Here is a 14,095-nt window from a genome sequence, read left to right as displayed (position 1 = left end):
CATTCTGGCTTCCAGCAAGTTCAGGCTACTCCTCAGGCTGGAGGTGGGCTCGGGCTTGGGCCGGGCCCGGGCCAGGCCAATGAGATACCCGAGCCCGGTCCGAAATAGAAATGGGCTTAATTATTCAGTCCGAGCCCGGCCCGAAAATGCATTGGGCCTAGCCTATAGCCCGGCCCGCGGGCGGCTCGACCCGATGGGCTTCGGGCCGGCCCGAGCCCACTTCCAGCCCTAGGTGCAGGCGGAGAGTTTGTTGTTTAGTGGAGGTACAAATGAATCGGATCGAACTGGATTACGAGGTACTCCGACCTAATTATCTAATTTAGTTCCTTATTGGGATTCCAATATTAGACCTACATCTAACCCAATAAAAAATTAAGTCGGGTCTCATCGAATCCACGGCTACAAACTTTGACTAACGGATCATTCAGATCGGGTCGGATCCATGTATAATCCAATTCCAATTGAAAAAATTTGAGTTCGAGTTGGATTTGATTTGGGCTCACTCAATTTTCAAAAATTTTGCACGCTTGCTTCAGCTGTGTGGAGTATCAGCTTATAAGTACGATCACCATGTTTTAAGCTTTGCTGTCAACTTTCTGGCTTTGTAATCAAGTTTGTTAAGTTTCTTGTTAACATTTAGCCATCGCTTCTAATTTCCAACTCTCATTCAGATTAGTGAATTGGCCCAAAAATTCCCAGGCTTGTTGACGCCAAGGAGTGTGGATCTATCTCCAGCTAGCTGGATGGCAGTGACCAACATTTCACAGACAACATGCCCAAATGCTACTTGCAAACTTTATCGGAGGCTTCGATATTTAGACCTGAAGCCAAGAACAGTTCTAACTCATTGAAGAAGCGTTCTGTGTATCCCAGTAGAAATGGCCTAGTAGCGTCAGAAAGTAAGCCCCTGAACTCTTCACGCTTCTGTTTAGGCATGCCCTTGATGCCCTACTATTCTTCTCTGAAATAATTAAGCGATTGATGATAGTGAGTATATAAGCAATAAAAACCTCCATGAGAATATAGAGAAAACTATTAGTAGATCTGTTGCTGGAAATTGGACCTGGAGGTAACCACGGGCTGAGGAGGGGGAGCTCCGGTGCGGATGGTACGTCGGCGGACTGCGTCCTCCGGAGGACCTACAAAAAGCCGGTGGCCGGGGCTTCCGGCGTCGGCCCTCCGATGCTTAAGTCAGAGGGGGGCTTTAGTGGAGAAAGAGAGATATTGCATGCGGAAATCCCAGAGTCAGGATCAAGAAACAAAATCCCCCTTTAAAGAGGAAAAATTTTTCTTTTATAGGAGAGATACAGGGTTACATGTGATGTGACCGGACGAATTAAATGAGTTACCGTCATGATTGAGTGTGGTCATCTGAATTAATATGTTGCCGTGGAGGATGGAACTGGAGCTAATGAGTTGTAGGTGACCGGACGTAGTTGAGTGAGTCGATGATTTGCCGTGGATGGCCTGAGATTTTGAGTAAGCCGGAGATCCGTGGAGAACATGCGCATTAATTGTTGATAGTCGTAGCAGGGTATGGTCCATGATTGATGTGTCATGGCGTGGCCGGCAAGCAAAGCATGGTATGGTGAGACTGCTGCAGGGCGTGGCCGCAGCATGTGAACGACGAGATCGGTCTTCTAAGCTCGGCCTTCTGGGCTCGGCTTACATGAGCTCGGCCTTCTGAGCTCGGTCTTTTGGGCTCGACCTGCATGAGCTTGGTCTGCAAGAGCTCGGTCTTCGGAGCTCAGTCTGCATGAGCTCGGCTTGCGTGAGCTCGGCCTGCATGAGCTCGGCCGGCATGAGCTCGGCCTGCATGAGCTCGGCCTTCTGAGCTCGGCCTGCATGAGGTCAGGCTTGATGTCGGATTTGGGTGATTTAATTGTACTTGTGGGGTGGTCCATTTTTTTCCCCAGCACTACCCTCGACTTTCGAGTTCGAGTTGCTTTTTGGCTCGGGCGAAGAAAGTAGCCCAGTCGTCGATTGTCTTATAATATAGCCAAATGTCTGTGGAGATATATGTGCTAAGTAGTGTGTACCTCTCATGTAGTCGGAGCTAACGACCTTAAGCCGAGCTGTCCAAGCCGAGCTAAGCGACTTTGCTCCGAGGTTGACTTCAGCAGCCTTCTTTGGCTTGTGGTCGACTCAGCAGGGTGTCCCCACTCAGATCGGGGCGTGTTGTCATAGGACGCGTCGAATGGCGTTGAAAGGCATCGAATGCGTCGAAAGGTCGTGGAGATATCGTCACGAGGTCGAGAGAGACTTAGCTCGCGGTCGACTTAGCGGCGCCCAGCAGTGCTTCCCAAGGTCGAGGAAGACTTGGCTCACGGTCGACTTAGCGGGGCATCCCGAGGTCGAGGGAGACTTGGCTCGTGGTCAACTCAGCGGGGCATCCCGACCTTAGTCGGGGGATCATGCGCGAGGTCAAGAGAGCCGGGGGCTCGCGGTCAACTCTGTGATGCTTTCCGAGACTGAGGGAGCCGGTTGCTCGCGGTCGACTCAACGGGGCATCCCAACCTTAGTTGGGGGTTCATGCGCGAGGTCGAGGGAGCCGGGGGCTCGCGGTCGACCCTGCGATGCTTCCCGAAGCCGAGGGAGCCGGCGGCTCGCGGTCGACTCAGCGGGGCATCCCAATCTTAGTTGGGGGATCATGCGCGAGGTTGGAGATAGAAATACCCGTAAGTCATCTTTTGGATTCTCCGACCTGAAAATAGGTAAAATATTGAATTTATTTAAAACCAAAGTGACGTTCTGTACCTTTTTGGAGATATTTTGATAGCTCCCGAGCTTCGAAGTCCCTCAAGACTTGGCCGGCAAGCAAAGCATGGTGCGGTGAGACTGTTGCAGGGTGTGGCCACCGCATGTGGACGACGAGCTCGGCTCGGCCTTCGAAGCTCAGTCTTCTAAGCTCGGTTCGGCCTTCTGAGCTCGACCTGGATGAGACTGTTGCAGATCGTGGCCGCAGCATGTGGACGACGAGCTCGGCCTTCTAAGCTCGGCCTGAATGAGCTCGGCCTACATGAGCTTGGCCTGCATGAGCTCGATGGGAGCTTCGGTGATGGCGACGCTTTGCAGGAGAGCGACGTCGTGAGCACCGTCTTGAGGACTTACACCCATGAGGAAGGAGTACACACTGGTCTTTTACTTGCTGCAGGCTTTGATGATCCGAACGAGGGAAGTGGGGACACGTAGCCTTCGTCCTGATCGCGGAACATGAGAGAAGAGTTTAAAGAGCAATGGGATTTAATGGGACTGTACCTTTTATCACAGAGGCTTACAATCCCATTTTAAAACTCCATAACTCTCCTCCTCCAGACCTCAGCTTTTATTTCTCTTATCCTCCAACTCGTTGACGTAAGACTCAGGCTACTACTTCTCACTGGTTGCCCCCTCGTCCCACGTCGTTGCAGCGGGAGCCGTGCCTAATTCGAGATGGCTCGGGAGAAAGTTTCTTCCTCTACTTAACGTGAACCCCTGGAGGCGGCACAGGAGGGGTCTCCAATTGTTGCAGGCCTTGGACTGCGGCAGCTAAGGCTTCAACTTGCTGCACCAGAGTGTTAAACTGCTCCGGTTGGACTTGAGGGACTGGATCCACCGGAGGCCTTGGTGGTGAGTTCTGGACTGAGTGTCCAGAACTTGGGACGCGATGTCGGGAGGTGTTAGAAGCTCCCTTGCTCCTTAGCTTCATGGCCACAACTCGAGCCCTTCCTCTAGCGTCAACTGTTGCTGAAAATTGGACCCGAAGGTGACCACGGGCTGAGGAGGGGGATTTTCGGTGCGGATGGTACATCGGTGGGCTGCGTCCTCCGAGGGATCTGTAAAAAGCCGGTGGCCGAGGCTTCCAGCACCGGCCCTCCGATGCTTAAGTCAGAGGGGGGCTTTAGTGGAGAAAGAGAGATATTGCATGCGGGGACCCCAGAGTCAGGATCAAGAAATAGAATCCCCCTTTGAAGAGGAAGAAGTTCTCCTTTTATAAGAGGGATACAGGGTTACCTGTGATGTGACCGGACGAATTAAATGAGTTACCATCATGATTGAGCATGGTCATCTGAATTAATGCGTTGCCGTGGAGGACGGGACTGGAGCCAATGAGTTGTTGTGGGTGACCGGACGTAGTTGAGTGAGTCGATGAGTTGCCGTGGATGGCCTGAGATTTTGAGTAAGCCGGAGATCCGTGAAAACCATGCGCATTAATTGTTGACAGTCGTAGCAGGATATGGTCCTTGGTTGATGTGTCGTGGCGTGGCCGGCAAGCAAAACATGGTACGGTGAGACTGCTGTAGGGCGTGGCCGCAGCATGTGGACGACGAGCTCGGTCTTCTGAGCTCGGCCTTCTGGGCTTGGCCTGCATGAGCTCGATCTTCTGGGCTCGGTCTGCATGAGCTCAGTCTTCTAGGCTTGGCCTGCATGAGCTCGATCTGCATGAGCTCGGCTTGCATGAGCTCGGCCTGCATGAGCTCGGTCTGCATGAGTTCGGCCTGCATGAGCTCGGTCTTCGGAGCTCGGTCTATATGAGCTCGGCCTGCATGAGCTCGGTCTACATGAGCTCGATCTTCCGAGCTCGGTCTGCATGAGCTCGGCCTACATAAGCTCGGCCTTCTGGGCTCGGCCTGCATGAGCTCGGTTTGCATGAGCTCAGCCTACATAAGCTCGGCCTTCTGGGCTCGGCCTGCATGAGCTCGGTTTGCATGAGCTCAGCTTGCATTAGCTCGGTCTGCATGAGCTCGGCCTGCATGAGCTCGGTCTGCATGAGCTCGACCTGCATGAGCTCGGTCTGCATGAGCTCAGTCTTCCGAGCTCGGTCTGCATGAGCTCGGCCTGAATGACCTCGGTCCGCATGAGGTCAGGCTTGCTGTCGAATTTGAGTGCTTTAATTGTACTTGTAGGGTGGTCCATTTTTCCCCCCAACAATATCTTTATTTCCATCAGCAAACTAATCTGAGGGATGTAGCAACATTGAAACCTATCATTGTCTAATAATTTCCCATCTTACAGTGAGCACATCTTCACCCACAGCGAGCAGCATTTCACAAGCCCGAGTTAAACAACTAATCCAGAACCTAGGCCAGGCCTTAATCAAAGATCATCGAAGTTGTTTGGTTTGCACCAGTGCAGCCTATGCCCCGCGGGCCCAAATAGTTTTACATGTTTGGGTCGGATCAGGGCGGGGCGGGTCGTAGGATTGAAAATCCAAAATTACTCAAATTTCAAATGAGTCGGGTCGGATCGGATCGCGTCAGGTCAGAATTCAGTAAATCCGGACCCGACCCGAAAATAAAATGGGTCTAAAGTTAGAACCCGACTGACCCTATGGGTTCTCCAAAATGGGTCGAGTCGTGTCTAAGCGGGTTGGGTCCGGTCGAGTCAGGTTGTAGGTCAATCGACCTATTTGTTGCCTTACTATTTAGTGTCAAAAAGTAAAATTGGTTATGTGCATAATAATATTCTAACGTGCAATGGGGGGTGGGGGCGGACCAAGGAGGGTGATATTTGTAAAGTTTTAGATAATTTGGTTGAGATTCTAAACAACTATTTTTGGGTGGCAACCTGACCAAGTTAGACTAAATTCAGATCAGATCGGATGCAAAATAAATTAAAAATCTATCGACCTAAATCTGATCTATCTACCAAATGGGACAAAAATTCAGATCCAAGTCTGACTTTCTTATTAAACAAATAATTTAACTCGATCTATAATGGATTAAATCAAATTAAATGAGTTAAACTATTAAGCAAAACAGCCGTCTCTATTTATATGTTTCATCTAACACCCTATACATAGGACTTTGTTTGCCCCCTCCAACATTCTCAACAACAACGGCAACAATACAATAAAATAAAATAAAATAAAAGGCACGCCATGGTATTACATATAACTTAGACTTAAACCATCTCCAAATATTATATTGAGGACAAAAACTACAAGCAAAAAGATCGCTTTGTGGGCAACGTGCCAAAGACTAACTTCCAACGCAACAAAACAAACGGTATGACATAACATTCAAATTTTATTTCTAACAACGGAGGCAGGACGCCAAAGTTCAACTACGCTGGTGTGGTCCCTCCTCACGTGGGATCCATCTTATTTGAAAAATTAAAAAAATTTGACAGTCTCGGCTTTCGAGTGCGGTATCCATGAAAAATTGAGGGTTTCCGGTCCGCAGAGAATGGTGAAAAATAATTTTTAAAAAATGCCATTTTGTATAGTTAATTTTATCTAAATTTGACTAAAACGTACGTTGTTTTTGGCATTTAGATTGAACGGTTTAAATCTTTAAAAGATCTTTTCTATTAATTATTTCAAGCATCAACACTTAGTGAGATCCATCCTTTATTTTGTTATTTATTATTGAAATCCGTTTTATTGGTAATGGAATTTTCTTGTTGTGCAAGCCAAAATTAAATTTTGTTGATATTTGTACAACTTCTAGTTGAACTAAAGAGGATTTATTGTAATCCTATTATTCTAAATAATAAAACATTTTTGCTAGATTAGGTCTCGCGATTTTTTTCTTCACATCGTAAGATTTTTCATGTTAAAAATTATGTTGTCTCTTAAATAATTATTTAAGTAGATGGTAGAGATTGTTGTTGCTTGGCGAGTAATAACTTATTTAATTACATAAAAAAAATATTTGAGATATTATTATTTTTTAATTGCGTTTTCCAACAAACTATTATTTCACTTAATATCTTCAGGTGCACTTGAACCTTCATGCTACTCAATTTTCACGCAAAAGCAACTGGTTATGGTAACACAACGGTAACGGCACTTAACCGGAATAGTCGGTACAATGGATGGTTGCTAGAATTTAGAACAAATAGATGGGAATTGACATCAACTAATGCATGCCTCCAGTGGATAAAGGCTAGGTTTTAGATGCTCGAAGTGTTATCACATGAACCTTTACGCTACTCAATTTTCACACAACGGCAACGGCGCTTAACCGGAATAATCGGTACGATGGATAGTTGCTAGAATTTAGAACAAATAGATGGGAATTGACAACTAATGCATGCCTCCAGTGGATAAAGGCTAGGTTTTAGATACATGAAGTTTTATACTAATTTTTAATGGGTGGCTCATGTTGCCTTTGCAGAGCAATCCATGATCACCATGCATACAGGTGATACTAGATCAACAACCGTTCCAGCCTGCGTCTCACATCGGTTGTGGACTGATAGAGTTGAAGTTGATGTTGGTTAGTTTGAGTCCAGATTAATTCAGACATAATTCAAACTAATTTCAAGTATAAGATTAAGGTGATACTCTCAACTGGACATGTGTTGCTTTGATTATTGATGTATGTCTGTCTAGTTAATAATTATCAGCCTATAATTTAAGAGGTTCATGTCTTTTCCATTGGAGTCATCTCAGTTTAAAATGAGTGCAATGCACGATGGGTATCATTGTAATGATACTATTTAGGTGGTATTTAAACATTACCATATTTAGTTTTGGAAACTAATTATCTGACATATGGGTTAGAATTTGAAGTTTGGTTGTGTCTAGAACAGGATAATTATATAGATCAGACCTAGCTTTATCTGAATTGCTTAAATGCATTTCATTCTCAATTTAGTTTCGCAGCATAAGCTGGTGATTCAGTAGACCTAGAAAATGAAGCGAAATTTTGCGCAAAGTCTAGTAGTCTACAAAGAAAATAGATGTTATTTAACTGCAAGACATCTACTAAAGGATCAATATTCAGGAGACGTGGAGGATGAACGGTATCATTGGTTGCAGTACTGTTGGTATCCACTTCAGACGACAAATGATCTTGAGCTACACATTAGGATCATATACCTAATTAATGGAGAAGACCGTGGTATGCGCATGAGACATGATTGCACTATGTCAATTAAATCAGTCATGTATAATTCTCTCACGGCACTCATGAATAAATAAGGTGCAACTCCTTGTACTTCTATGACTGTACAGATCCCGATGCTTGCATCTGTTAACAATTCAATCTACTTCCTTGGATTAATATATTGAAATTTCTCATAAAAATGAGCTTCTATTAAGTGTAGATTGATTTTAATTTGATTTATTACGTAATACGGACTAAATTGTCCTCCAAATGAATGTTTAAGGAACGCATAATTAATTTATGATCATACAGTTTTTTTAGTCTCTATTATCTTAGTCATGTAGTGTAGTAAGTATTGATGTAGGTCTGATTTAGTTAATAGGCTCCGTAATGGATGAACCCATTAACATTACTAATTACGCTAAGTCCTCGCTCACTCTAAATCTAGAGCATCAAGAGCTCTACGTTTCTAGTGGACACCTATTTCATTGAGAAACAAGCATAAAGGATAAAATGGACTGCAACAATCATTGATGGCTGCTCAAGACATCTAAAGTATGCTTCGATCTTTTATGGATTAATCTATAGTTTTATTATTCTAATCTTTTGTATATAGTCCACAAATTCAACAAAATAATGACTTGAAGTATAAGGCCAGCTCTTATTAGCTTAAAGCTTGATCCAACCAGTTTGTGGCCAGTATGAATCATGACCTATGGAGACTGCATCAAAAATTAACAATGCAAGTCAATTAGAAACCTTGGGCATAAATCACTCTAATCCTGCTCTTTACATACTGTTAATTAGAACCATTCGTAAGCATCAATAATTTATGCATCTTCTGCAAATTAAGCACAAATAATTAAATATCTTAGACCATCGTGAGAACCCACCCGAGAAAGCACAAATGGACTAACCATGGAAATTGAAGCACAGCATCTTTTGGACAAACAGGAAAAGACACCAACAAGAAGTCTCCCATTATCCATCTACATATCCTCTCTCTCTCACCAAACTCTTAGCACCAATGGCCAAAATCTTCCTCCTCTCCTCTCTTCCCATCCTCTCAGTACTATTCCTCTTCCTCTTCCTCTTCCCACTCTCTTATTCCCAAGCTCTCCCCATAAATGTGTGGCCCAAACCCACCACCATCTCCTGGCCAATCCCCAGAGCCACACCTCTCTCCCCTTCCTTCCAAATCCTCTCCGCCTACTCCCAGGAACCCCACCTCCAGTCCGCCGTCGCCCGCTACACCCGCCTCCTCTTCTCCGAGCACCACCACCCCATCGTCGCCCCCGCCGTCAACCTCTCCTCATCCCCACCATTACGCTCTCTAACTCTCTCCATCTCAGACCTCTCCTCCCCTCTCCAGCATGGCGTCGACGAGTCCTACTCCCTGTCCATTTCATCCTCCACCGGGCTCGCCAACTTGGCCGCCATCACCGTCTGGGGCGCCATGCGAGGCCTCGAGACCTTCTCCCAGTTATCGTGGGGTGATCCTCCGGTGATCGCCGCCGATGTCTACGTCGCCGACCGGCCTATCTTTCCCCACCGCGGGGTGATGCTCGACACGTCTAGGAACTACTACCCGGTGGAGGACATCATGAGGACAATTGAAGCCATGGGGGCCAACAAGCTGAATGTGTTTCACTGGCACATCACAGACTCCCACTCCTTTCCTCTTCTCCTGCCGTCGGAGCCCGACCTCGCCGAGAAGGGGTCTTATGGCCCTGACATGCGGTACACTCCGGAAGACGTGAAGGCCATCGTGGAGTTCGGTATGAGCCGTGGCGTGAGGGTGCTGCCGGAGATTGATGCCCCTGGTTAGATTGATGCCATCATTTTTTTTCCTTCAAATTCTTTAATCCATAGTCACATTGGATCTCAAATTTCTTTCACATAACAACACCACGTATAATTTGGATCAAATCTTAAGACAGAGCAAGTCATTTTGGGTAGTGTTGGTGGATAAATTTAGGCCCTGTTTGGGGGAGCTTTTGGAGGGCCAGAAAGCACTTTCTGGCCCTCCAAAAGTACTTTTAGATGAAAAACTATGTTTGGTAAATTTTTCAAAAAGCTGTTTCAGCTTTTGCGGGAAGCTGAAAACAGCTTTTGGGAGGAAGCTTCAATTTGGAGCTTTTGGGAGGAAGCTGTTTCAGCTTTTTCGGAAAGCTATATTTTTGACAAAAATGCCCATATTAAAATAACATAATTACATAGTTTATCCCTATATAAACCTAAAAATCTGCTGGAGCCAAGAACCCAAGCCGTCAGACTCCCTTCCGTAAGAAAAGGTATTTTTCTTTTCAATTTTTGTATGCATCTCTTGAACCACATTTTAGAAGAAAAAATTTTTTAATCCTTTTCTATACCTTCCAAAATCAATCTATTGTTTTTTTTTTATCATCAACCTCGCGGCCCACGCTGAGGTCCTCCTCGAGCGTGGACCATGAAGAAGAGCCCCTGGACTGCTGAAAATTATTTTATGAAAAATTATGAAAAATTATTATGAAAAATTATTTTATACTAATAATTATAATATTTTATATCTTTATTTTTGTATTATACTATAAATATAATATCATATTATATTATATCATAATACATTAATATGTTATGTTAAATAATTTAATATTATATTATATTATGGAAAATTAATTTATACTAATAATTATAATATTTTATACCTTTATTTTTGTATTATACTATAAATATAATATCATATTATATTATATCATAATACATTAATATGGTATGTTAAATAATTTAATATTATGTTATATTATGGAAAATTAATTTATACTAATAATTATAATATTTTATACCTTTATTATTGTATTATACTATAAATATTGTATTATATTACATTACATTATAATACATTAATATGTTATTTTAAATAATTTAATATTATGTTATATTATGGAAAATTAATTTATAATATTAATTATAATATTTTATACCTTTATTATTGTATTATACTATAAATATTGTATTATATTACATTACATTATAATACATTAATATGTTATTTTAAATAATTTAATATTATGTTATATTATGAGAAATTAATTTATACTAATAATTATAATATTTTATACTTTTATTATTGTATTATATTATAAATATAATATATATTACATTATATCATAATACATTAATATGTTAAATAATTTAATATTATGTTATATTATCAAAAATTAATTTACTCTAATAATTATATTACTATTATGCTATATTAACATAATATTATTTTATATTACAATAATATTATACTATATCGTATATTTATGTATTAATTTATGTTATGTTTTATTATGTTGTGTTGTATAATACTATGCAATGTCCTTTATGGTAATTTTGTCATATAAAAGTACTTTCTCAGTTTGTTTACCAAACACAAAACAAAGTACCACAGCACTTTACGAATGTAGTTACCAAACAGCAAACAGCTTTTTATAACAGCTCTACTTCAGACAGCTCTACTTCCAACAGCTCTACTTCCAACAGCTCTACTGCCAACAGCTCTCCCAAACAGGGCCTTAGTCCTTGCGTTGGCGTTTGAGTAGGTTTTAATTAGGAAACTTGGGCGGACAAAATCTATGGACGCCAATGAAGAAAGACAAAAAAGGGAAAAAACCGGTGGCTACCATTTTTGGACACTCATATTAATAGATAAGGCATGTAGGCATCTTGGTTGTAATGTTCTATCTCCTTTTTGTTACGGACCTTATGGTGCTTCAGGCAAAGCACGTGTTTAGAAAGGCCAATGAAGCCATTGCCAACCACTCGGAGAACCGCCTCGAAGTGGGAGATGTGAAGTTGCCCTATGTACTCCGTGATATATTGCTTTTTGATTTTCTTGATTGTATCCGTATATGTTATGTGCATGATACTTCCATATTTAACGTGAAAAAAAAGTGCTTGAGATCTTTCCCTCAGAATAATATTAATTATAGGTTTATTATAAACGGGTTCAAATCTACCCACCACCTTTGTCTCGCGACAATTGCAGAATGCCAAGAAGTAATAGGTTTCATACTAGGAAGGAGCATGCAAGTCAGCAGCAGAGGGACAAATTCCTGAATCTCAAGAAACTTTTATTTTATATCAGTTTCTTTTTATTTTATAAAATTGATATCTTGCAAATGTTTTGCAGGCCACACAGGATCATGGGCTGGGGCATATCCTGAGATCGTAACCTGTGCAAACATGTTTTGGCTGCCCAATGGGCTATCCAACTGGGCCGAACGTCTGGCCTCCGAGCCAGGAACAGGGCAGCTCAACCCTCTCAAGCCCAAAACCTACCAAGTTGTTCGCAGAGTCATCCATGACGTTGCCTCCCTGTTTCCCGAGCCCTTCTATCATGCAGGTGGTGATGAGATTATACCAGGCTGCTGGAAGGCAGATCCAGGAATCCAGACATTCTTAGCCAATGGAGGAACACTCAGCCAACTTCTCGAGGTTTTTCTCAACTCGACGCACCCTTACATTGCGTCCCTTAATCGCACCACTGTCTATTGGGAAGATGTTCTATTGGATCCATTGGTGAAAGTAGAACCATCAACGATCCCTCCGGAGACCACCGTTCTTCAGACATGGAACAATGGCCCGAACAACACCAAGCTCATAGTTTCCGCAGGATATCGAACAATCGTGTCGTCGTCGGATTTTTATTACTTAGATTGCGGACACGGGGATTTTGTCGGCAATGATAGTTCGTATGATCAAATTGGCAGCGACCGAGGCGGGGATGGAGGATCTTGGTGCGGACCTTTTAAGACTTGGCAGAGAGTGTACGACTACGACATAACGTATGGGCTTAGCGAAGACGAGGCAAAGCTAGTTTTGGGTGGAGAGGTGGCGTTGTGGTCGGAGCAGGCGGACCCAACGGTGTTGGATTCTAGGATGTGGCCAAGGGCATCGGCAATGGCGGAAACATTGTGGTCTGGAAATCGAGACCAGAGGGGGAAGAAGAGGTATGCGGAGGCAACGGATCGATTGAACGATTGGCGTCATCGGATGGTAGGCAGGGGAATTAGGGCAGAGCCCATTCAACCTTTGTGGTGCCGAACGCATCCTGGAATGTGTGATGTGGTTCGGTAGGGAGATGACAATTTATTGGGTTCAAGTTAAAGTATGATTTGCATTGTGAATGTGTTTTCGATGCACTTAACTGTTTGTCTGAAATGCTTGGGTTTTTATTATTTGAAAAGCGAGAAGAAAAGTATATATAATAATGTAGCTATTCAAATGAATATGGATCCTGCCAACCTGCTTTGGATATCAACGTGTCGGAAAAAAACATGGATAACCTTCTAAAAATTTAAATTTGCATGAATAGTCTTTTCAAATTTATATTTATTTCTATATACTCATAAAATATTGTTTTTTCACAAATGCTTCTAATATAAATGTTATACTAACACCATTAATAAATAGCATATTTATTTTAATTAAAAATAAAATAAAATTTTAAAATTATTTTTTGTTCTCCATTACAATCGTTTTATCGATTTTTTTTTCTTGCATATCTACTCATTAAGAGTTTTTTAGTTCTTTTAATTTGAGACCGTTAATTTTTTAAAAGTGTTAGATAATGTGGGCACATATGCAAAAACAAGAATAAAAAAATAAAAAAATAAAATAAGTGTTTTACGAGAGTATACATGTATAGATTAATTTTGGAAGGATATTAATGCATAATTTGACATTTAGGAGGATATTTATATTTTTTTTTAAAAAAAAATACAGTGCATTTGATGTTGAGGTAGAACAGCAGGACTCTAAATCAAATGCAGGCAATCGGTTTTTATCTAGGTAACTTTCAATTTTCAAGGACATGAATGCAATTACCGAGGATGTGAAGATTTTATATAATTCAATGAGGTTGCCAAATTCCTAAGAAACCGATGGCTTCATTTTGGGAGAATGCCTTTGAATATCTCCTCACAAGTTTCCTCTGACGGAGCAAAAAAAGTACCAGAGAGAAAGGAGCAACGCCACTAGAATCAATACACTGTTCATAATAAATAATTATGAAACCAACTCAAGGCATCATATAACAATCACCTGTGTAATAGTATTAGTCCAATGGAGTATAAACGTTTAGCATATGCATGTTGGGCCGTTTTAGCCATGCCAATTGGCACCAGTGCAAGGATTAAAGTTCTACACATTATTAGAAATAACAATGAATGTTAAAGGCCAAGGGGAGGCACGTCCTACCAGGCTACATACGTTTATCGGGAAACGAATGCTGCGACAGACTGGATGAGGTC

General features: G+C 42.4%; 1 protein-coding gene across 1 annotated transcript; it reads left to right on the top strand.

Annotated features, from left to right (window-relative positions):
- Positions 1-8,566: 8,566 nt before the first annotated feature.
- On the top strand, positions 8,567-12,990 carry LOC103723816 (beta-hexosaminidase 2). Its single transcript, XM_017846805.3, has 2 exons — positions 8,567-9,637; positions 11,974-12,990. Exons 1-2 carry the CDS (start codon positions 8,842-8,844, stop codon positions 12,918-12,920), a joined length of 1,743 nt encoding a protein of 580 aa, XP_017702294.2. The 5' UTR covers positions 8,567-8,841; the 3' UTR covers positions 12,921-12,990.
- The last annotated feature ends 1,105 nt before the right edge of the window (positions 12,991-14,095 follow it).

This window comes from Phoenix dactylifera, unplaced genomic scaffold (genome assembly GCF_009389715.1).
Source record: "Phoenix dactylifera cultivar Barhee BC4 unplaced genomic scaffold, palm_55x_up_171113_PBpolish2nd_filt_p 000076F, whole genome shotgun sequence".
NCBI lineage: Eukaryota > Viridiplantae > Streptophyta > Magnoliopsida > Arecales > Arecaceae > Phoenix > Phoenix dactylifera.
This window is presented reverse-complemented; position numbering and strand designations above follow the sequence as displayed.